Genomic DNA, 21,800 nt, shown 5'->3' with positions numbered 1-21,800 from the left:
TTAAAATTGCTTTAGATTTAAATGTTTCCCATATTTTTTTACTAACGTTGTGTTCCACCCTAGTGCATTAGCCGACTGCCCAGATCGAGTGATATTTAAATATATGTATTTGGGACAAACATTTATATATAGCCCCCCCAACACATTTGACGGATGTGATATGGTATCGAAAATTTAGATCTACAGAGTGGTGCAGGGTATAATATAGTCGGCCCCGCCCGACTTTAGACTTTCCTTACTTGTTTTAGTATTGCAATCTTACCCACAAAATGTCGGTGGCAGTAGTAAAGGTAGAATTACATACCATGCGTTCAATGCGTGCAGTGCGTCCGATGATTGAAGAGTTGAAATTTCTCTTTGAAATCAAAAGCTCGAATAGTCTGCCGCAAACAGAAAAAAATCAACCCTTCCATCAACGCACGGATTGACGCATGGTCTGTAATTCAACCTTAAGACACCAATTACCATGCGATCTTTTACATTGATACAAATGCGAGAATAAAAGCACCAATAGTATCCCACCTGACCACAACGTTCGTTATCGTATTCGATATAGAAACATTTTCGGTTTTTTCTCGAAGAAAACTATCGAAAACGATATCGAGAATGGTTCGAAAAAATTTCGAAAAACGTTCATCTGTCGTGCTGTTACTGCCAGCAAACTCTTCGTTTTCGAAGAGTTTGCTGGCAACAAGCCAGAGCTCGAACAACAAGCCAGAGCTCCGTCCAATTGAGAAATACTGGGCTATTGTCAAGCGGAACCTAAAGAAGACAAAAAAAACTGCTAAGGACGAGCAGCAGTTCAAGGCAAACTGGCTTTCTGCGGCGAAGAAGGTGGACAAGGTGGCTGTACAAAATCTGATGGCAGGTGTCAAGCGTGAGGCCCGGCAATTCGGATTTGGAAAAGCGAAAGCCTAACTGAATATTTTTCCTGAATTTTATACTAATTGAACTTGAAAAAGAAATTTAATTTGATTTTTTAAATAAACGATTTCAACGACTTACACGCGTTTTCCCTTGACCAAATTTTGACCGTATCACCATTTAGTCTGCAAATGTTATTAGACCTACCTCTAGTACAAACTTTAACATTATACTTTATGCAATTTGACTTTTATTTATATTAAACACGTTTTAATACACTATTTTTAATACACTAATTAAAGAATACAATTTGGCTGATGCGTTTAGTTTGAAATCTTATACAATTAATTAGGATTTTTTTAATAAAATGACTGAAAATTACATCACATTCCTATTGTTTCTTTTCCATTCTGTCAATGGACGAGTGCGCTGGATGACGACGTGACACCGTATGAATTGGATGAGTCAGAGGTTGAGCATCCTCGTAGGATTCATCGGTCGAACCCGAAGAAGGATGATCTTGGGTACTCTCATGCAACTTTTGTGTAGCGTGTGCTGCAGCTTGTGAGGCATTGACTTGAGCTGCTGCAGCTGATGAGGAAGCCTGCAGGGCTGCCTCTTTTGTGGCTTCGTAGTCAACGGTGGCCTGTTTAAGTTGTTCCTCCACCTGCTCCAGTCGGGATTTTGCTTGACCCACCATTGTTGATTGAGAGGCTAATTGATTTGAAACTTCCTGGGAGGCTTGATCAGCATGTTCAGCTACTGATTTTGCATTGTTGAGGGCGGCTGTTAGAGCCGAAACTTGATTTCTCGCTGCCTTAGCCGTCTGTTGGGCCAAATGAGTTGTTATTTTGGCCAATTTCAATTGCTCCAATTCTCGAGATAGCGATTGATGAGCCATTGCAGCTTGTTGCTGTAACTCCTGCAGTAGTACTTGTTTTCCCTCCAAAGCAGCTTGGGCAGTGGCCGCTGCTTGTGTTGCTGCCTGAGCCAAGGAATTTTTCGCTAAAAAAGCTGCTTGTTTTGCAGCAGCATGTTGAGAGGCCACAGCACTGTAGGCTTGATTGGCAGATTCTTGAGCTTTGGAACGTAAACCACTTCCAATGCTGTACCCAGATTTGGGAGCACTTGATATATATTCACTGGTCAAATGATATGTCACCTCAGAATCGCTGCTCGATGAAGATGGGGGTTTTATATTAGACGAAGAACTGGATGAACCCCCACCTACGGAGTTTGATGATGTCAACTTATAGTCATAGTAGCTATCGTCATATTTACTATGGGGAGATCCACTACCACCTCGATCGGGATAGGAAGTTTCATGTTCTGGAGCAGGATGTGTTTCTTGGGGTACAAACAAAGCACTGCCACCATGCGTTGAAGACTTATAAATATAACCATTGCGTTTAGTCAGACGTCCCACTGCTTCCCCGGAAGAGTGTAGAGCTAAACAAATATAAAGCGTTACTCCATTATATTTCAATCCTTGTTACGAGGAGCGCAAACTTACCTAAAATAACGTAGGCTATTGTCTTGATCAAATTTTCTCTCTTCATAACTAGTCGACAATAATTTATGGAATGTCCACTCTTCGCCTGGTAAACATCAATTTTATACCATGGACTAAGTCAACCATTGGAAAAGATTCCTCCAAGTATCGACTATGATTATTTAAATCTTTTGTTTTTTTTTGTTTTCTACAAGTTTGATGGTTTGTTGATTGTTTCATGTGCATCAATTTGTTAGCATGTTAGCTTGACGCTGCCACCACTATCATCGCCATATTTACGTGTGTAAGATAATTGCCGGTATGCTTGTTAACATTTTCAGTTTTCCACTTGTGGTTTGTGCATTGTGAAATACATTTTATTGGATTTTTGCATAGCTTTATTGGTTTGATAGTTTGAGGAAGTTTCCCTAATTTTCGGACTTTTTTTAATGCAAGCTTAGCGCGTCTTCATGGCGATACCCTCATACCATGTTAGTATGCCGTGATACCAACAAATCGCCTCAAACCAATTTCATAAGTAGTCGTAGATTTTCATACATTTCATTTTAGTTCAATTTAAATTAAATTATTTTAATGTAATATATAAAAATAACAAGTAAGGAAAGTCTAAAGTCGGGCGGGGCCGACCATATTATACCCTGCACCACTTTGTAGATCTAAATTTTCGATACCATATCACATCCGTCAAATGTGTTAGGTGCTATATATAAAGGTTTGTCCCAAATACATACATTTAAATATCACTCGATTTTGACAGAATTTAAGTTGGGTAATGCACTAGGGTGGAACACAACTTTAGTAAAAAATTATGGGAAACATTTAAATCTGAAGCAATTTTAAGGAAACTTCGCAAAAGTTTATTTATGATTTATCGCTCGGTATATATGTATTAGAAGTGTAGGAAAATTAGAGTCATTTTTACAACTTTTCGACTAAGCAGTGGCGATTTAACAAGGAAAATGTTGGTATTTTGACCATTTTTGTCGAAATCAGAAAAACATATATATGGGAGCTATATCTAAATCTGAACCGATTTCAATCAAATTTGGCACACATGACTATACTACCAATTGTACTCCTTGTGCAAAATTTCAAGCTAATCGGGATAAAACTCTGGCTTCTGGGGCCATATAAGTGCATATCGGGCGAAAAATATATATGGGAGCTATATCTAAATCTGAACCGATTTCAATCAAATTTTGCACACTTGACTATACTACTAATTGTACTCCTAGTGCAAAATTTCAACCAAATTGGGCCAAAACTCTGGCTTTTATGACCATATTAGTCCATATCGGGCGAAAGATATATATGGGAGCTATATCTAAATCTGAACCGATTTCAATCAAATTTTGCACACTTGACTATACTACTAATTGTACTCCTATTGCAAAATTTCAAACAAATTCGGCCAAAAATCTGGCTTCTGGGGCCATATAAGTCCATATCGGGCGAAAGATATATATGGGAGCTATATCTAAATCTGAACCGATTTCAATCACATTTTGCACAATTGACTATACGACTAAGTGTTATGTTTGTACAAAATTTCAAGCAAATCGGTATAAAACTCTGGCTTCTGGGTCCATTTAGTGCATATCGGGCGAAAGATATATATGGGAGCTATATCTAAATCTGAACCGATTTCTTCCAAAATCAATAGGGTTCTATTCTGACCCAAATTAGAAACATGTGCCGAGTTTGAAGGCGATTGGACTTAAATTGCGACCTAGACTTTGATCACAAAAATGTGTTCACAGACAGACGGACGGACGGAAGGAAGGACGGACGGACGGACAGACGGACATGGTTATATCGACTCAGGGAAAATACTTAGACTACGCGGCGATTTTTGTCACCCTTCTGAAAAAATAGGTTTTTTCAAGGCTCTTCGTAGCTGCAATATTCGAGATTTGAGAAAGTACGCTTGCCAGGGTAACTTTTTGAAGTTTAACAAGTATATACAGCACTAAGTTCGGCCGGGCCGAATCTTAAATACCCACCACCATGAACCAAATATTAGGGTTTCCTTTGAAATTTCAGGAGGGCTTGAGGACTTGAGGACACTTCCTGAAGATAAATTTAAAGATTTCACCTATGAGGATTCTGGATTTATATAAGATTCTGGATTTATAAGAACCATTTTTGTTTGAGTTTTAGAGGAATCATTAACATCTCTTGTAAGTGTGCAAGAAAATTATAAAATAACGTCTTGATTTGAAATCTTAAATCTGTAGAAGTAAAATCTGGACATTTTACATTGAGTTTCAAGCAATTTTCATGATCAGTGCGCCTTCTACACCCTCAAGAAGTGAAGTCGGTCTATATGGAGGCATTACCAAATGGACCGATAAAAACTTAATCCGATACACGTTTTTGGGAGCCTAAAATACCAGAATATTTACAATTTTAGGCAAATCAGATAAAAACTCAGGTTTCTAGAAACCCAAGGAGTTAAATCAGGAGATCGTTCTTATGGGGGCTATACTAAAATATGGACCGAAACTCACCGTTTTCGGCACACCTCTTTATGACCCGAAAATACCTCTAGATTTCCAATTTCAGTCAAATTGGATAAAAACTACGGTTTCTATAAGCCCAAGACCCCAAATCGGGAGGTCGTTTATATGGGGAGCATACCAAAACATGGACCGATACTCACCATTTTCAGCACACCTCTTTATGGTCCTAAAATACCTCTAGATTTCCCATTTCAGTCAAATTGGATAAAAACTACGGTTTCTATAAGCTCAAGACCCCAAATCGGGAGGTCGTTTATATGGGGAGCATACCAAAATATGGACCGATACTCACAATTTTTGGCACACGTATTTGTGGTCCTACAATACCTCCAGATTTCCAATTTCAGGTAAATTGAATAAAAACTGCGGTTTCTATAAGCCCAAGAAGTAAAATCGGGAGATCGGTCTATATGGGGGCTATACCAAAACATGGACCGATACTCACCATTTGTGGTACACCTCTTTATGGTCATAAAATACCTCTAGATTTCAAATTTCAGGCAAATTGGATAAAAACTACGATTTCTATAAGCTCAAGACCCCAAATCGGGAGGTCGGTTTATATGGGGACTATATCAAAACCTGGACCGATATAGCCCATCTTCGAACTTGACCTGCCTGCAGGCAAAAGACGAGTTTGTGCAAAATTTCAGCACGATTGCTTCATTATTGAAGACTGTAGCGTGATTACAACAGAGAGACAGACAGACGGTCATCGTTATATCGTCTTAGAATTTCTCCCTGATCAAGAATAGATATACTTTATATAGTTCGAAATCAATATTTCGATGTGTTACAAACGGAATGACAAACTTATTATACCCCCGTCACCATTCTATGGTGGTGGGTATAAAAATAAAAATGCTAGGGTGGTCCGAAAATACTTAGACTACGCGGCGATTGTTGTCACCCTTCTGAAAAAATATGTTTTTTTTCCAAGACTCTTCGTAGCTGCGATATTCGAGATATTTGAGAGAGTACGGATATGGGGCAGCAGTTACCAACACAATTCGGGATTTTTACCTTTACGAGGATGGCAGGCGTAGCTGTGATGGTCTCCTCATTGTTAGGTTAGGTAGCAGCCCGATGTATCAAACTCACTTATGGCCAGTTTCTCATCCTCCGATTAATTTTAACCGGTGGATAGACCTCCGGTTAGTAAAATTTTTGTATGGGATCAGCTGTTTTATCGACACGACAAATAATAACAAGACATTGAGAAACTGGCCCTTAGACTATTCAGTCCATTGTGATACCACATTGGTGAACTTCTCTCTTATCACCGAGTGCTGCCCGATTCCATGTTAAGCTCAATGACAAGGGACCTCCTTTTTATAGCCGAGTCCGAACGGCGTTCCACCTTGCAGTGAAACCACTTAGAGAAGCTTTGAAACCCTCAGAAACGTCACCAGCATTACTGAGGTGGGATAATCCACCGCTGGAAAACTTTTTTGGTGTTCGGTCGAAGCAGGAAACGAACCCACGACCTTGTGTATGCAAGTCGGGCATGCTAACCATTGCACCACGGTGGCTCCAACTCCTCATTGTACTGATATTTATAATTTACCAGAGTAACTTTTTGAAGTTTAAAAAGAGAAAGTAATCGCACTGGTCTAAATCAGGAACACGGTTGCCACTCGAGCCGAAAATAATCTACCAAAATATGGATAAAATACTACCAAACAAAAAAAACTTACATTGTCAAAATTTTATTTCTATAGAAAATTTTGTCAAAATTTTATTTCTATAGAAAATTTTGTCAACATTTGATTTCTATAGAAAATTTTGTCAACATTTTATTTTTATAGAAAATATTGTCAAAATTTATTTCTATAGAAAATTTTCTCAAAATTTTATTTCTATAGAAAATTTTGTCAACATTTCATTTCTATAGAAAATTTTGTCAAAATTTTATTTCTATAGAAAATTTTCACAAAATTTTATTTGTATAGAAAATATTGTCAAAATTTATTTCTATAGAAAAATTTCTCAAAATTTTATTTCTATAGAAAATTTTCTCAAAATATTACTTCTATAGAAAATTTTATTTCTATAGAACATTTTTGTAGCCGCGAAAGCTTTCGAATGAAGGCGAATCGTACACATCCACTCGCCTAAAATTTGTAATATAATAACAATTGTTTTTTTTTTATAATTTAAAATAATTTATTTTCATTTAAATACATTTCAATACAAAAAAAATAAAATAAATTAAAAATATAAAAGATCCTATCATATAATATCTTAGGAATGTTAATGTGATGAACATCATTTTAGTGATATACAACAAACAAATTCAACAAAAAAGGATAAAAAAACAATAAACAATAAATACATAAAGCTGAGAGCACGTTTGCTTACAACACTAACAAAAATAAATTAATAGATCGAAAAATCGAAGAACATGGCGATTAGAAATGAAATTCGAATATGTCACGGGATTGGCAACACCTTCGATTGGTTGTTCTTGTTGTTGATGAAGCCTCGAATCATTTGTAGTATTGGGTAATCTGACGGATCCAATCCAAGTAGTGGGAAACCTTAACATAAACACCAGGAACATTAACTTGACCACAGCCAATACCCCAGGAGACAACACCGGCCACATGCCAAACGCCTTGACGTTCACAAACCAAGGGGCCACCGCCATCACCTTTGCATGCATCCTTGCCTTCTTCACCACCGGCACACAAGAAGCCAGGATTCAATTTGTATCCATAGCCAAGACGAGTTTGTCGCAATTGACTTTCACATTGATGATGGGAGAGAATTGGAACATCGACTTCCTTGAGGATATTTTGATATTTGCCATGTTCACCAAAAGCATCCTTGCCCCAACCAGTGGTCCAGCATCGGGCGCCAGTGAAATCGGAGAATTTGTCAGGCAAACAGGCAGGGCTAATGTGAGGATTTTTAGTGAAGTCAACTGGATGATCCAATTTCAAAACAGCCAAATCATTGTCCAAGGTACCAGCATAGTATTCAGGATGAATATGTACGGAAACAACATCACGTTCAATGTAAGGGAAGAATTCCACATCATGATTGACATCCCATTCACCCAAACGAGCTCTTAAATCGAAACCATTTTGCCTGTTCGAAAGAATAAAATGGGAATATGTTAGGGTTCCGTATAATATCTGGTTGAAATGCCTAACTTACGCTTTAATACAATGGGCAGCTGTAATAACGTGTTGAGCATCAATAAGAGTAGCACCACAGGCATAAATCGATTCTTTGGGATCCTTTTTCAAAATGGCCACATGCCATGGGTATTCACCAAATTCACTGTCCCCATCAACATATACGGGATTCTTAATACGTCCTGTAATACCAGCAGCATTACGGACACCACAACGTCCCAATTGTTGAGGAGGTTGGGCAGGTCGCAAAGGACGACGACAGCATACTTCATTTACACGGCAAGTCTTCTCAACAGGTCGGTTACCATAATAAGCACGCTGAAATCGAAAAAGTAACAATTTGGACTTAGTTTTGGGAAACATTTTATTATAGAAATGTCGTGAGAAATATCCTGTGTGTGTGTGCTTTAATAATTTTGCCTTCATTCAATACCTGTTCCAGTTTTACCGTTTCTGCTAAAACACTACTACGCTCCTCACCAACATGTTCATGGTCATCCACACTGCGGCGTTTCCTATCTTTGGGAAATGTTACATAATCACTACCCTCTGCTGCTCCAGGGGCTTGGGTAGGTGGCACAATATGGGTATTTTGTAGATACTGAAGTTGCTTTCCTTTGCGATTACGATGAGTATCGGTAAAAATTAAGGAATTGTTGCCGGTATAACTACGATCATAGATATTGCCATTGTCACCGCCGGTGGCACCATAACCAGTCGAGTAACCTTGGAATTGATCCACAGGAGGATAAGTATTTGGAGCTCCCTGGCCACTTGGTATATATGAACCACCTGCACTGGGTGGATATGATGAGGAATGACTTCCAAAAGATGTAGGGTCGGGCCCTGTACTAGGTGGATATGAGTGACTTTCTGGTGATATAGGACCAGCACCAGTGCCGGGTATATACGGCGAAGAATGTCCTGCATCTGGCCCACTAGCAGGGTAGGAAGAAGATGAATGACTACTGAATGAGCCATGACTAGAATGGTGTTCTTCATAGTGTTCACTATGTTCATGGTGCTCATGGTGATCCAAAGGACTTGGTATGGGATGTACACTTTGTGGACCACTATGATATTCAAATACTGGCTTGCTAGGATACATTTCCACATCGTAATGTTTATACGATGAATGTGGAGATGAATAGTGATGTATTGGTCCCGGCCCGGTAACTATTTCTGGTTGATGGTAATTGCTATAATCCCCTCCGATAGGATGTGATGAATAATGATCACTCAGAATTTCAGGATGATAATCATGATGATGATCATGATCAAATCCTGTATAGTGGTTATGATGATGATAGTGATGATTTTCAATTACACCTCCTTTACCCTTGAAGATATTACTAAATTTCTGGAAAATATTTGCATTGGGAGTAACGTGGAGATTGACCAAAGGCTTAACCACTTTATCACCAAATTCGGTTTTCTGGACTTGAACCGAAACCAATGGATTGACATTGATCAGACCTAGATTCAGACCATTGGGACCAATTGAGCCGAAATAGGGATTCTGTGCAGGATAATAGTCACCCAAAGCATTTGGTGGATAGCCACCAGGATGATTTGGATAGGGAAGACCAAAAGAGACTCCATATGTAGGCAAGACTTTGCGTTTCACCAATTCTATGGCATGTATGGCAGTGGGACTGTCAAAAATTCGCTACGAATGGGAAGAGGATGATAGACAATATAAGCTATAGATCTCTGTTGGGCAATGATAACAAGGACACATAGGGATATGCTTCATTAGGAGGCGTGCGTGCTTTTTCTTGGGGGAGTCAGAAAAACTCCTCAAACGAAAGTGCGGTTAACCTTATGATGGTGGTTTAGTTGGGATTAGTTACATTAAGCACCTGCTACGCCACCGCACACAAAAACTAACCGTCAGCACACAAAACGATATCCTTTGTCCAGGGTCACATCATAACATTGCAAAACAACCGAGTATCTCAGATGTCTATAAGAACGATAAAGGGAATACATTGAAGATATGTTTACGTTGGGGCAGCGTAGTGTGCAGATTCTATGAACTGGATCAGATGGTATTAAGATGTTAAAAAGGCTTTAGCTTTGGAATTAGATTCGTGGATTTGCACAGGCAGGTTATTAACATTAAGCCATCCCGCTTGGGAGTGGACAAGAAAGAAAAACTTACCCCTTCAGCATCCAAAGGCAGATCTGCAGCACCTTCGTCGTCTTGTTTGTCATCAGCCTTGGCAGCTTCACGTTTACTGCGTTTCTTCTCATCTTCCTTCTTGTTATCTGAAGTTTCCTCTTCCTTTTTCTCGGGAGTGGCACTAATGGTTATATTGGCAGCAGCTTCATCACTCAAAGCTTCAATATCTTTACCCAAGTTACGTGGATCAATGGGTAAAATTAAATCTTCTTTACGGCCAATACGATCAGCAGCTGGACACTGGTTGAAGGGTACACATTGGCAGTCAATATATTGATTACGGGATGTATCATAGCCACCAGAATAGAGAGATTGCTCATTGCCATAACCGGATGTAAGGCTATTGAAATTATTCGAGTTAGAGGCCTGGATACCGCCGATGTTATGTAATTCCTTTTTGTAGTAATCGGGATTTTGGCTATGATAGCTGGAACTGGCAGATCCAGAAGCACCAAAGTTTGAGCCAGAGCCGAAGTTTGAGCCAGAGCCATAGCTGGAGCCGGAACCAAAGTTAGAAGCACTACCAAAATCTGTTGAACCATAGGATCCCGATGAACCACTGCCGAATGAACTCAAACCACCACTAGGTGGTTTATACAGATCACCACCATTGGGTTTGAAACCACTTGAAGTTTGCGAGAGGAGACCACCTTGTGAAGCAGCATTGAAACCAGCGTTAAACGAACCTTGACCTTGAGCATATGATCCTTGTGGTGTAAAGGCAGTGGATGATTGAGCCAAAGCCGAGAAGTCTGTATTTATGGATTGTCCCGATCCTATAGGAATTGGTACCGAGGGAACCTTTGCAGAATCGGCTCCATCGACATGGTGGAAATGATGATGAACATGTTGTTGCAAAGCGGCATTAGCTGCAACCGCATTGGCACCAGCCACCACTACTTTTGTGCTAGAAGATTGAGATGCAGATGCCGAGGATTGATGACTGTAGAAATTGGTTTGTTGTGAACCAGCGGCATGGATCTTTTCAGGATTTTCAAAAGCGTAGGGAGGAACTCCGCCACTGGTAGCCCCGGTATAAACTGGACCAGGAGGCTTGCTGCCATAGATAATAGCTCCGGGTGGTGGTTTACTGAAGCTAGTCATACCAGAGCCATCAATAGCTGAGGGAGGAGGAGATTCCAAATAAGGTCCACTGTAAGAACCAGCGGGACCGGTGGGTCTATAACCTCCAGGTTTATAAGAAGATTCATAGCCAACTTTTCGTGGGGGACCAAATGAATTTATGGAAGATGGTGGAGGACCCATGGGAGGACGACCACCGCCATTGTAGAGACCTGGGGGAGGCATAGGTTTGGCAGGACCATAAGGACCACCACCATATTTGGGTGGAGGTGGACCTTGAGCATAAATCGTGGAGTAATATTGGCGTTTACCCTCAGCCTCGCAGCTCATAAGACCCAATTGACACAACTTATCACGAACCAAATTACGGGCTTGCATATCATTGCCTTGCATTAAAGCTTGATCAACATTTCCATCAGCATAGACTTGATCGTAATCATTCAAAATTCTACCCTCACGACGAGAACTGAGAATTTGATCGATCAGCTGATTAACATCGGTATCATTGCTATAGATGGGCTCATGAACATCATAATTACGGCCTTGTCCTTCTTCTTGTTGTTTGGGTTCGGCATCAGCAGATCGGCGAGCTAGCATGGAGTCCTTAACGTTTGCTAGACTCCAGCTGCCAGACCAAGCAGATTCATCTTCAGCATTTGCAAAATTGCACATGGCAACGGCCATCAGAACCGAGGCCAAAAGGGCCCACTGCAACGTAACTCTCATGCTGTGTGAAAGAAAGAGACAGAGAAGAGAAAATAATGATTAACCTTCAAATTCATTTAGACTGCTTATGCTTTGAAAAATAATGCTTATGAATATTAAGTAATCGTTGATGATTTGTTTGCCCCTCATATGGCCATATTTAAAGACCACCTCCACACTCAATAACTAAACACAAATATACATTTGGCCTCAATCCCTAACACTTAAGTGGTCATTGTGCTACTTTTGGTTTTCGACCACAAAAACATATTTCCAAATAAACCCTCCATAAACATTTAACATCTTGTTGTGGCTGTGTCTGTCGATGTTCCTTTTCTGTGGACCGGTTTCGAACCATGATCATAAAGTTTGACTCATATGCTGCGCCAAAGAAGAAAATATGGTATGAGTGTATGCGCCTGCGCCTGCGCTTGTTACTTTTACTTTCGTCTTAAGGTCATTAGCTTAAAGCCGGCAATGTATACAGCATGGCTCATGGCTTCAAAAGTGTAAACATAAGCCAATCACTCAAGGTATATTCACAATATACGAGGATGGAGCCAAAAGTAGTTGACCTAAAAATAGATTGGACTTATAAACCACTCGGCATTATTTGGTGGTAAATCACTGTTCTTCTGGATATGTAAATTTGGCTTAGAGTAATTTATTTTGGTGAAATTCGTTATAATTTCACCAAAATAAATTATTGGTCTAGAAATGTTTGACAAAACATGAATAACATGAAAGCTTGGTAATACATACATATTAAAATAATTCTTCGTGACAATTGGCCTAACGATACAATTTGAATTTTATTACAATATGCAGTGATAACATATTTTTATTTCAATTTCACAGATATTATTTATTTTTTTGTTATAAACCATCACCCTGTTTTATATCTCAAGTCATCTCTGTTTTCGAGTCACCCTGTCTTTTATCTCTGACTAAACGGTTCAGTGAGATTTTTTATGTTGTCCGCTGAAGATTAGACATTCCCCCTTACTCTTTACTTGTAGCAATGTTTTATGAAGTAATTTTGGTACTTAATTTATTTATTTTCATTTTCCTGATATCTACATTGGATGTTGTTTTATTTTTTGGTTTGTCTTTATGTTTGAAACTATTTTGCAATGTTTGTTTTTATTTATTTGCCATGGCTTGGAGTTGCGATTATAAGTGAAGTTAACTGTATGACAGCTGACAAGCTGCGATTTCTTTACGAAACGAGAAACACTGAGAAAAGCTTGGCTGAGGAAGTTGTACATTTCCTCTTTTTTACGCCCTATGACTTTTTGCCGAATACCCCATTTAGTTGAGGTAGGCAAATAAGTGTATGTGTGTTCATGACATAATACAAAAAAAAAAATGCTAAGCTAGGTTGTGTGCGGGGGCTGCTGTTGAATGATTTTAAAGCGTTTGCTCTTTTTTTTTGTGGAGCACAAAATGTTATGCAAAAACGCATTACATTTTCCTATAGCTTTATAGTGGTTTACGATCACTGAAAATAAACACGAAATTATTGTAACGGTTTTTTTTTGTTTAATTACCATAATATTGGACAACGTAAAACCGGATGTTGCTCTTGTAAGTACACATACTCACACCACAATAGAGATAGGGACAATCAAAGGGAGAGAGAGATATACAGAGAGAAAGAGATTTATTATGCATAACTGTATTGCATTGCAATAGCGACTCAATTTTTAGGTGATTATTTCCTTGCTCTATTGCATTTTATGTAGATTTTCTTACCAATGGACAATAGCTGAGGAGGAATATTTTATATTTTCTATAAAATTAGCATTTGTTTACAAGAGTTTTTGTTATCTATAATGGAAAATGGAAATTATGGAATTTAAATTAACTAATGCTCTCTCTGACTGGTCTATGGGACTGTGATGGTCAATGCATTTACTCAAAAGGTGAATGACTGACTTTTCATTAGAATACGTAGGCCATATTAGTTTAGTCGGAATTTTTGTATGACGTTTTATTTTCTTATAAAATGCATGAACATATTTATAAATATTTATAATTAATTTACGTCTTGAAATTCTTTGTATACCAGAGGTCATCAAGGATATTTATATGACGCAATGTTATTTCCGTATTACGCAGGATTATGATAAATGTTATAGGAAATAGGAAATCGATAATTTTTGATACAAAAAGACAACACCTAAATATAAGACAAATGAGTGACATCCAAATCGTATATGAGGTAAATTAGTATTAAGAGTTATGATAAGAACGACATTGCCGGAGAAAACAGGTACGCCATTTGAACTAGGCAGAAGGTCGCAAGAATTGATGAGCTCTCCTTAATAGGAGAGAAATTTGAATGTGTCGTGAGATATCTATATGAGAATAAAGTTTTTGTTTTAAAGTTTCAACAGTATCCTAAGATTTGTTTTTTGAAAATAGTAGTTTTTTATTTAGATTTTGAAATTGGATTGTTCATAAATTGTTAACGAAACGCATTTATTTTTCAATGCAAGATATCAGAAGCCGTAGACTTTGACTCTCATAATGGGATTTTGAGTCAAAATTAAAAATCTTTATTTGATCTCGAAATAATTTTAATTTCATGGAATCACTCCACGGTGAAACCACTTAGAGAATCTTTGAAACCCTGAAAATGTCTCCATTATTTCCGAGATGGGATAATCCATCACTGAATTTTTATACCCTGCTCCACACTGTGGAACAGGGTATTATAAGTTAGTGCATATGTTTGCAACACCCAGAAGGAGACGAGATAGACACATGGTGTCTTTGGCAAAAATGCTCAGGGTGGGCTCTAGAGTCGATATAGCGATGTCCGTCTGTCCGTGAACACATTTTTGTAATCAAAGTCTAGGTCGCAGTTTTAGTCCAATTGACTTCAAATTTGGCACAAGTATGTGTTTTGGCTCAGAATAGATCCCTATTGATTTTGGAAGAAATCGGTTCAGATTTAGATAAAGCTCCCATATATATATATATATATATATATATATATATATATATATATATATTTCGCCCGATATGGACTTATATGGCCCCAGAAGCCAGAGTTTTACCCTAATTTGCTTAAAATTTTGCACAAAAAGAACAATTAGTACTATAGTCAAGTGTGCCAAATTTTATTGAAATCGGTTCAGATTTAGATATAGCTCCCATATATATCTTTCGCCCGATATGGACTAATACGGTCCCAGAAGCCAGAGTTTTAGCCCAATTTGATTGAAATTTTGCACTGGGAGTACAATTAGTAGTGTAGTCAAGTGTGCCAAATTAGCTCCCATATATATCGTTCGCCCGATTTACACTCATATGACCACAGTGGCCAATCTTTTACTCCGATTTAATTGAAATTTTGCACAGGGAGTAGAATTAGCATTGTAGCTATGCGTGCCAAATTTGGTTGAAATCGGTTCAGATTTAGATATAGCTCCAATATATAGCTTTCGGCCGATTTACACTCATATGATCACAGAGGCCAATTTTTTGCTCCGATTTAGTTGAAATTTTGCACAGAGAGTAAAATTAGCATTGTAGCTATGCGTGCCAAATTTGGTTGAAATCGCTTCAGATTTAGATATAGCTCCAATATATAGCTTTCGCCCGATTTACACTCATATGACCACAGAGGCTAATTTTTAACTCCGATTTAGTTGAAATTTTGCACAGGGAGTAGAATTAGCATTGTTGCTATGCGTGCCAAATTCGGTTGAAATCGGTTCAGATTTAGATATAGCTCCCATTTATATGTTTTTTCTGATTTCGACAAAAATGGCCAAAATACCAACATTTTCCTTGTATCGAGCGATAAATCATAAATAAACTTTTTCGAAGTTTCCTTAAAATTGCTTCAGATTTAAACGTTTCCCATATTTTTTTACTAACATTGTGTTCCACCCTAGTGCATTAGCCGACTTAAATTTTGAGACTATAGATTTTGTAGAAGTCTATCAAATTCTGTCCAGATTGAGTGATATTTAAATGTATATATTTGGGACAAGCCTTTATATATAGCCCCCAACACATTTGACGGATGTGATATGGAATCGAAAAATTATATCTACAAAGTGGTGCAGGGTATAATATAGTCGGCCCCGCCCGACTTTAGACTTTCCTTACTTGTTTTTATTGGTGTTTGGTCGAAACTAGGAATGAATCCATGATGTTTTGTATGCAAGTCAGATATGCCATTCATTGCATGATGGTGGCTATCATTTAATTTTGATTTTATTTGCATTAAAAAAAAAAGTTTACTTGGATCGAAAGATTTTGACCTTCCTTTAAAAATTCCAAAGGAAATTTTTTGCGACCAGTTTAAAAATCCCAATTATAACGGATACTTCGAAGTAAAAAATATTTTCTTAATTCCAAAATAAAAAACTTTAAATCTAAATATGCTAAATCCTCCAAAAAAAGTCTTAGCCTATATTTGAAGCGTTTTTATCTTAATTCTAAAGATTCTATATTTCAGTTAATTTAAGGACGATTTCTTTAAATCAAAAATGTGTTTCTTTACTTTAAGGACAATTTGCTTTAGTTTAAAGACATGCAACCTTAATGAAGGAATGAAAATTTTCAAAATGTGTGTCCTAAATATAATGAAAAATTTTTAAAGCAAAGTTTATAAACTATCTTTTAATTAAAATATCATTATTTTAAAGAAAATTGTCCTTAATAGTGTGTAAATTGCGCATACTAAAATGTCTTAATTCATAAAAAAAAACTTTAAACCAAAGATTAAAAATCTTCAAAATAAGTTTTAGTTTATATTTGAAGTCTTTTATATGATTAATCCAAATATTCAATATCACAGATAATTTAATGATTATTTCTTTAAATCATAAATGTTTTGCAAAGGAAGCTAATTTGCTTTATTTCAAAAGCATACGACGGACACATTTCAAAGATTCTTGTCCTAAATTGAACGAAAAAAAAAAACATTTTAAAGCAAAGATTATAACATTTCTTTAAGCTTATTTAATTTTTATTTTAAAGAAATTTGTCCTTAATTTAGTGTAAATTTTCATAAAATTTAAGTTGCATAATCCTTCATATTAGGTCAATAGTTTTTCAGTGTTAAACAATTTTTTTTTCTCTTTTAGGACACATATTTTATTTATGGAATTTTCCATTCGTAACTCACGATCAGATTAGCTACACCAAAATAATAACAAAATCTGAAATATTTTAATTAAAATCGAGTTCCTTATTAAATTGTAATTTCCTAATGATAAACTTCCTTGAATTTAATTATCATTTTTTCACTTAAAGTATTTTTCTCTTTTAAAAAATTTTAATTTGTCTTCATTGAGACTACAAATAAAAATTTATTAAAATTCCTTTAATTCGATGGAAATATTCAACAATATAAAATAATCCATTGGGATTACAAAGCCACAACATGTTTTCCCAATTTTTTGCAATTGCAAAAATTTGTTCAAAATTGGTGTTAATAATTTTGTTAAAGAAAAAAAATTTAAATTGTTTTTCTTTCTTTGGCAAATTGTTTGCACATTCCATATAATTATTCAATTCACTAAGAAATGTATAATTATTCACTTTTATTTTTCGTTTGCACTTTCAATAGTCTAAGTCTTTTATATATTTCTCACTATTACTATGTTTTTATTAATTTTGATTTGTGTATTTTTCTTTCTTCACTTTCAAGTTTGTTCAATTCATTTTTTGTTTATTTGTCTGTGTGTGTGTGCATTTTTTTGACAATATCAATTCAAGGTCTATATTTCATAACCATGTCTTTGCCTTGTTTTTCCCCATTTCGAAATCTCACTGATCGTAGTTTTTGTTTTTTTTTTTTATAATCGCTGTGAAACTCACTTTTTTATGTTTGTTTATTGTTTTTGTATAATCCTTATGTAATATGGTGTTTTTTTTTTTTAATAAATATCCTTTGGGTGGGTCTCGTTTCTAGTGATCCACTTCGTTTGTTGTCTTATCGTTGACTGTGCTCTGTTGGCCAGACCCGCTTGTTTTTATACTTAAAACTACCAAAATCTCATATGCTCCTCTATGCAAGATCACTAATACAACGAGTGTGTTTTGAGTGTGTCTCTGCTAGGCTTTAGGAAAATCTCTTCAAAATCTGAATACACAAATTTGGCTAAAGTTGAGTTTGCCGCCTAAACGATGACATTTTGCAGTGGTAGTTGTTAGCATACTAACAATTGTGACGTCAAATAAAATTTGGCTAAAAATAGTGGATCATATTTATTTATGGGTAAATAGCTTTAAGAAAAGTATCTTCTTGAATTTTTCTTAGTTAAGGTTAATATTCGATATTTGGATGGGTTTTTACACTCAAAAAATACTTGGATTTAATGGTTTGAAATTTCTTTAAAAAAGAATGTAAAATGTAAAATTTTCAATCTTATATTCCAAAATCTATCATATTTTCAAATTTAAATTTGAACCGATGTCAGTCTATTTTGGCATATATACACCGAAAAAAAACATGCCCCGTTCCAAAGATTTTCTCTTTACTCTACACTGAAAAAACGGTGAACCCACCAGGAAGAAAACTTTCGGTTAATTTTAGAAAATTTTTAGAAAATTGTAACTAAACAGTTATTAAAATAAGTAAATATTTTTCGACAAACTCAAGAATATTTATTAATTAAGTTTTTTCACTTGTTAAAGAAAACAAGTAAGGAAAGTCTAAAGTCGGGCGGGGCCGACTATATTATACCCTGCACCACTTTGTAGATCTAAACTTTCGATACCATATCACAATTTCGATACCAATTTTAAGGAAACTTCGCAAAAGTTTATTTATGATTTATCGCTCGATATATATGTATTAGAAGTTTAGGAAAATTAGAGTCATTTTTACAACTTTTCGACTAAGCAGTGGCTATTTAACAAGGAAAACGTTGGTATTTTGAACATTTTTGTCGAAATCAGAAAAACATATATATGGGAGCTATACCTAAATCTGAACCGATGTCAACCAAATTTGGCACGCATAGCTACAATGCTAATTCTACTCCCTGTGCAAAATTTCAACTAAATCGGAGCAAAAAATTGGCTTCTGTGATCATTTGAGTGTAAATTGGTCGAAAGCTATATATGGGAGCTATATCTAAACCTGAACCGATTTCAACCAAATTTGGCACGCATAGCTACAATGTTAATTCTACTCCCTGTGCAAAATTTCAATTAAATCGTAGCAAAAAATTGGCTTCTGTGGTCATATGAGTGTAAAGCGGGCGAAAGCTATATATGGGAGCTATATCTAAATCTGAACTGATTTCAACCAAATTTGGCACACATAGCTACAATGCTAATTCTACTCCCTGTGCAAAATATCAACTAAATCGGAGCAAAAAATTGGCCTCAGTGATCATTTGAGTGTAAATCGGGCGAAAGCTATATATGGGAGCTATATCTAAATCTGAACCGATGTCAACCAAATTTGGCACGCATAGCTACAATGCTAATTCTACTCCCTGTGCAAAATTTCAAATAAATCGGAGTTAAAAATTGGCCTCTGTGGTCATATGAGTGTAAATCGGGCGAAAGCTATATATGGGAGATATATCTAAATCTGAACTGATTTCAACCAAATTTGGCACGCATAGCTACAATGCTAATTCTACTCCCTGTGCAAAATTTCAATTAAATCGTAGCAAAAAATTGGCCTCTGTGGTCATATGAGTGTAAATCGGGCGAAAGCTATATATGGGAGCTATATCTAAATCTGAAGCGATGTCAACCAAATTTGAAAACAATGCTAATTCTACTCCCTGTGCAAAATTTCAACTAAATCGGAGCAAAAAATTGGCCTCAGTGATCATTTGAGTGTAAATCGGTCGAAAGCTATATATGGGAGCTATATCTAAATCTGAACCGATTTCAACCAAATTTGACACGCATAGCTACAATGCTAATTCTACTCCCTGTGCAAAATTTCAACTAAATCGGAGCAAAAAATTGGCCTCAGTGATCATTTGAGTGTAAATTGGTCGAAAGCTATATATGGGAGCTATATCTAAATCTGAACCGATTTCAACCAAATGTGGCACGCATAGCTACAATGCCAATTCTACTCCCTGTGCAAAATTTCAAATAAATCGGAGTTAAAAATTGGCCTCTGTGGTCATATGAGTGTAAATCGGGCGAAAGCTATATATGGGAGCTATATCTAAATCTGAACTGATTTCAACAAAATTTGGCACACATAGCTACAATGCTAATTCTACTCCCTGTGCAAAATTTGAACTAAATCGGAGCAAAAAATTGGCTTCAGTGATCATTTGAGTGTAAATCGGTCGAAAGCTATATATGGGAGCTATATCTAAATCTGAACCGATGTCAACCAAATTTGGCACGCATAGCTACAATGCCAATTCTACTCCCTGTGCAAAATTTCAAATAAATCGGAGTTAAAAATTGGCCTCTGTGGTCATATGAGTGTAAATCGGGCGAAAGCTATATATGGGAGCTATATCTAAATCTGAACCGATTTCAACCAAATTTGGCACGCATAGCTACAATGCTAATTCTACTCCCTGTGCAAAATTTCAACTTAATCGGAGCAAAAAATTGGCTTCAGTGATCATTTGAGTGTAAATCGGTCGAAAGCTATATATGGGAGCTATATCTAAATCTGAACCGATTTCAACCAAATTTGACACGCATAGCTACAATGCTAATTCTACTCCCTGTGCAAAATTTCAACTAAATCGGAATTAAAAATTGGCCTCTGTGGTCATATGAGTGTAAATCGGGCGAAAGCTATATATGGGAGCTATATCTAAATCTGAACCGATGTCAACCAAATTTGAAAACAATTCTACTCCCTGTGCAAAATTTCAACTAAATCGGAGTTAAAAATTGGCCTCTGTGGTCATATGAGTGTAAATCGGGCGAAAGCTATATATGGGAGATATATCTAAATCTGAACCGATTTCAACCAAATTTGGCACGCATAGCTACAATGCTAATTCTACTCCCTGTGCAAAATTTCAACTAAATCGGAGCAAAAAATTGGCCTCAGTGATCATTTGAGTGTAAATTGGTCGAAAGCTATATATGGGAGCTATATCTAAATCTGAACCGATTTCAACCAAATTTGACACACATAGCTACAATGCTAATTCTACTCCCTGTGCAAAATTTCAACTAAATCGGAGTTAAAAATTGGCCTCTGTGGTCATATGAGTGTAAATCGGGCGAAAGCTATATATGGGAGCTATATCTAAATCTGAACCGATTTCAACCAAATTTGGCACGCATAGCTACAATGCTAATTCTACTCCCTGTGCAAAATTTCAACTAAATCGGAGCAAAAAATTGGCCTCTGTGGGCAAATGAGTGTAAATCGGGCGAAAGCTATATATGGGAGCTATATCTAAATCTGAACCGATTTGGCTGATATTTTGCAAGTTTTTCGAGACACATAAAACTTTCGGATGTACGGAATTTGAGGAAGATCGGTTGATATATACGCCAATTATGACCAGATCGGGGAAAAATATATATGGCAGCTATATCTAAATTTTGAACCGATTGTTTCCAAAATCAATAGGGATCGTCTTTGAGCCGAAACAGGACCCTATACCAAATTTTAGGACAATCGGACTAAAACTGCGAGCTGTACTTTGCACACAAAAATACACCAACAGACAGACGGACATCGCTAAATCGACTCAGAATTTAATTCTAAGCCGATCCGTATACTAAAAGGTTGGTCTATGATTACTCCTTCGTGGCGTTACATACAAATGCACAAACTTATTATACCCTGTACCACAGTAGTG

At 36.7% G+C, this 21,800-nt stretch overlaps 3 protein-coding genes across 3 annotated transcripts; all 3 read right to left on the bottom strand.

Moving 5' to 3' along the window:
• Positions 1-1,091: 1,091 nt before the first annotated feature.
• LOC142233483 (uncharacterized) lies at positions 1,092-2,661 on the bottom strand. The gene is made up of 2 exons (XM_075304422.1): positions 2,378-2,661; positions 1,092-2,313 (listed from the first exon to the last, which is right to left on the bottom strand). Exons 1-2 carry the CDS (start codon positions 2,421-2,423, stop codon positions 1,256-1,258), a joined length of 1,104 nt encoding a protein of 367 aa, XP_075160537.1. The 5' UTR covers positions 2,424-2,661; the 3' UTR covers positions 1,092-1,255.
• A 4,472-nt stretch (positions 2,662-7,133) lies between these two features.
• LOC142233482 (uncharacterized) lies at positions 7,134-17,982 on the bottom strand. The gene is made up of 4 exons (XM_075304421.1): positions 17,860-17,982; positions 10,207-12,037; positions 8,062-8,360; positions 7,134-7,992 (listed from the first exon to the last, which is right to left on the bottom strand). The coding sequence occupies exons 2-4, from the start codon at positions 12,034-12,036 to the stop codon at positions 7,389-7,391; spliced, it is 2,733 nt and encodes a 910-aa protein (XP_075160536.1). The 5' UTR covers position 12,037; positions 17,860-17,982; the 3' UTR covers positions 7,134-7,388.
• Positions 8,367-10,034, bottom strand: LOC142233399 (uncharacterized). Its single transcript, XM_075304299.1, has 2 exons — positions 9,945-10,034; positions 8,367-9,711 (listed from the first exon to the last, which is right to left on the bottom strand). Exons 1-2 carry the CDS (start codon positions 10,032-10,034, stop codon positions 8,410-8,412), a joined length of 1,392 nt encoding a protein of 463 aa, XP_075160414.1. The 3' UTR covers positions 8,367-8,409.
• Positions 17,983-21,800: the final 3,818 nt, after the last annotated feature.

This window comes from Haematobia irritans, chromosome 4 (genome assembly GCF_050003625.1).
Source record: "Haematobia irritans isolate KBUSLIRL chromosome 4, ASM5000362v1, whole genome shotgun sequence".
In the NCBI taxonomy this organism is placed as follows: Eukaryota; Metazoa; Arthropoda; class Insecta; order Diptera; family Muscidae; genus Haematobia; species Haematobia irritans.
This window is presented reverse-complemented; position numbering and strand designations above follow the sequence as displayed.

Bases quoted from the DNA above. Each gene is read 5' to 3' on its own strand.
- LOC142233483 (XM_075304422.1), bottom strand. From the start codon at position 2,423: ATGAAGAGAGAAAATTTGATCAAGACAATAGCCTACGTTATTTTAG. The intron at 2,314-2,377 runs GTAAGTTTGCGC...ATATTTGTTTAG, and splicing joins AATAGCCTACGTTATTTTAG to CTCTACACTCTTCCGGGGAA.
- LOC142233399 (XM_075304299.1), bottom strand. From the start codon at position 10,034: ATGTATTCCCTTTATCGTTCTTATAGACATCTGAGATACTCGGTTGTT. The intron at 9,712-9,944 runs GTGTGCTGACGG...TCCCATTCGTAG, and splicing joins TGGACAAAGGATATCGTTTT to CGAATTTTTGACAGTCCCAC.
- LOC142233482 (XM_075304421.1), bottom strand. From the start codon at position 12,036: ATGAGAGTTACGTTGCAGTGGGCCCTTTTGGCCTCGGTTCTGATGGCC. The intron at 8,361-10,206 runs GTAAGTTTTTCT...TTTCGATTTCAG, and splicing joins TGCCTTTGGATGCTGAAGGG to CGTGCTTATTATGGTAACCG. The intron at 7,993-8,061 runs GTAAGTTAGGCA...TCTTTCGAACAG, and splicing joins GCTGCCCATTGTATTAAAGC to GCAAAATGGTTTCGATTTAA.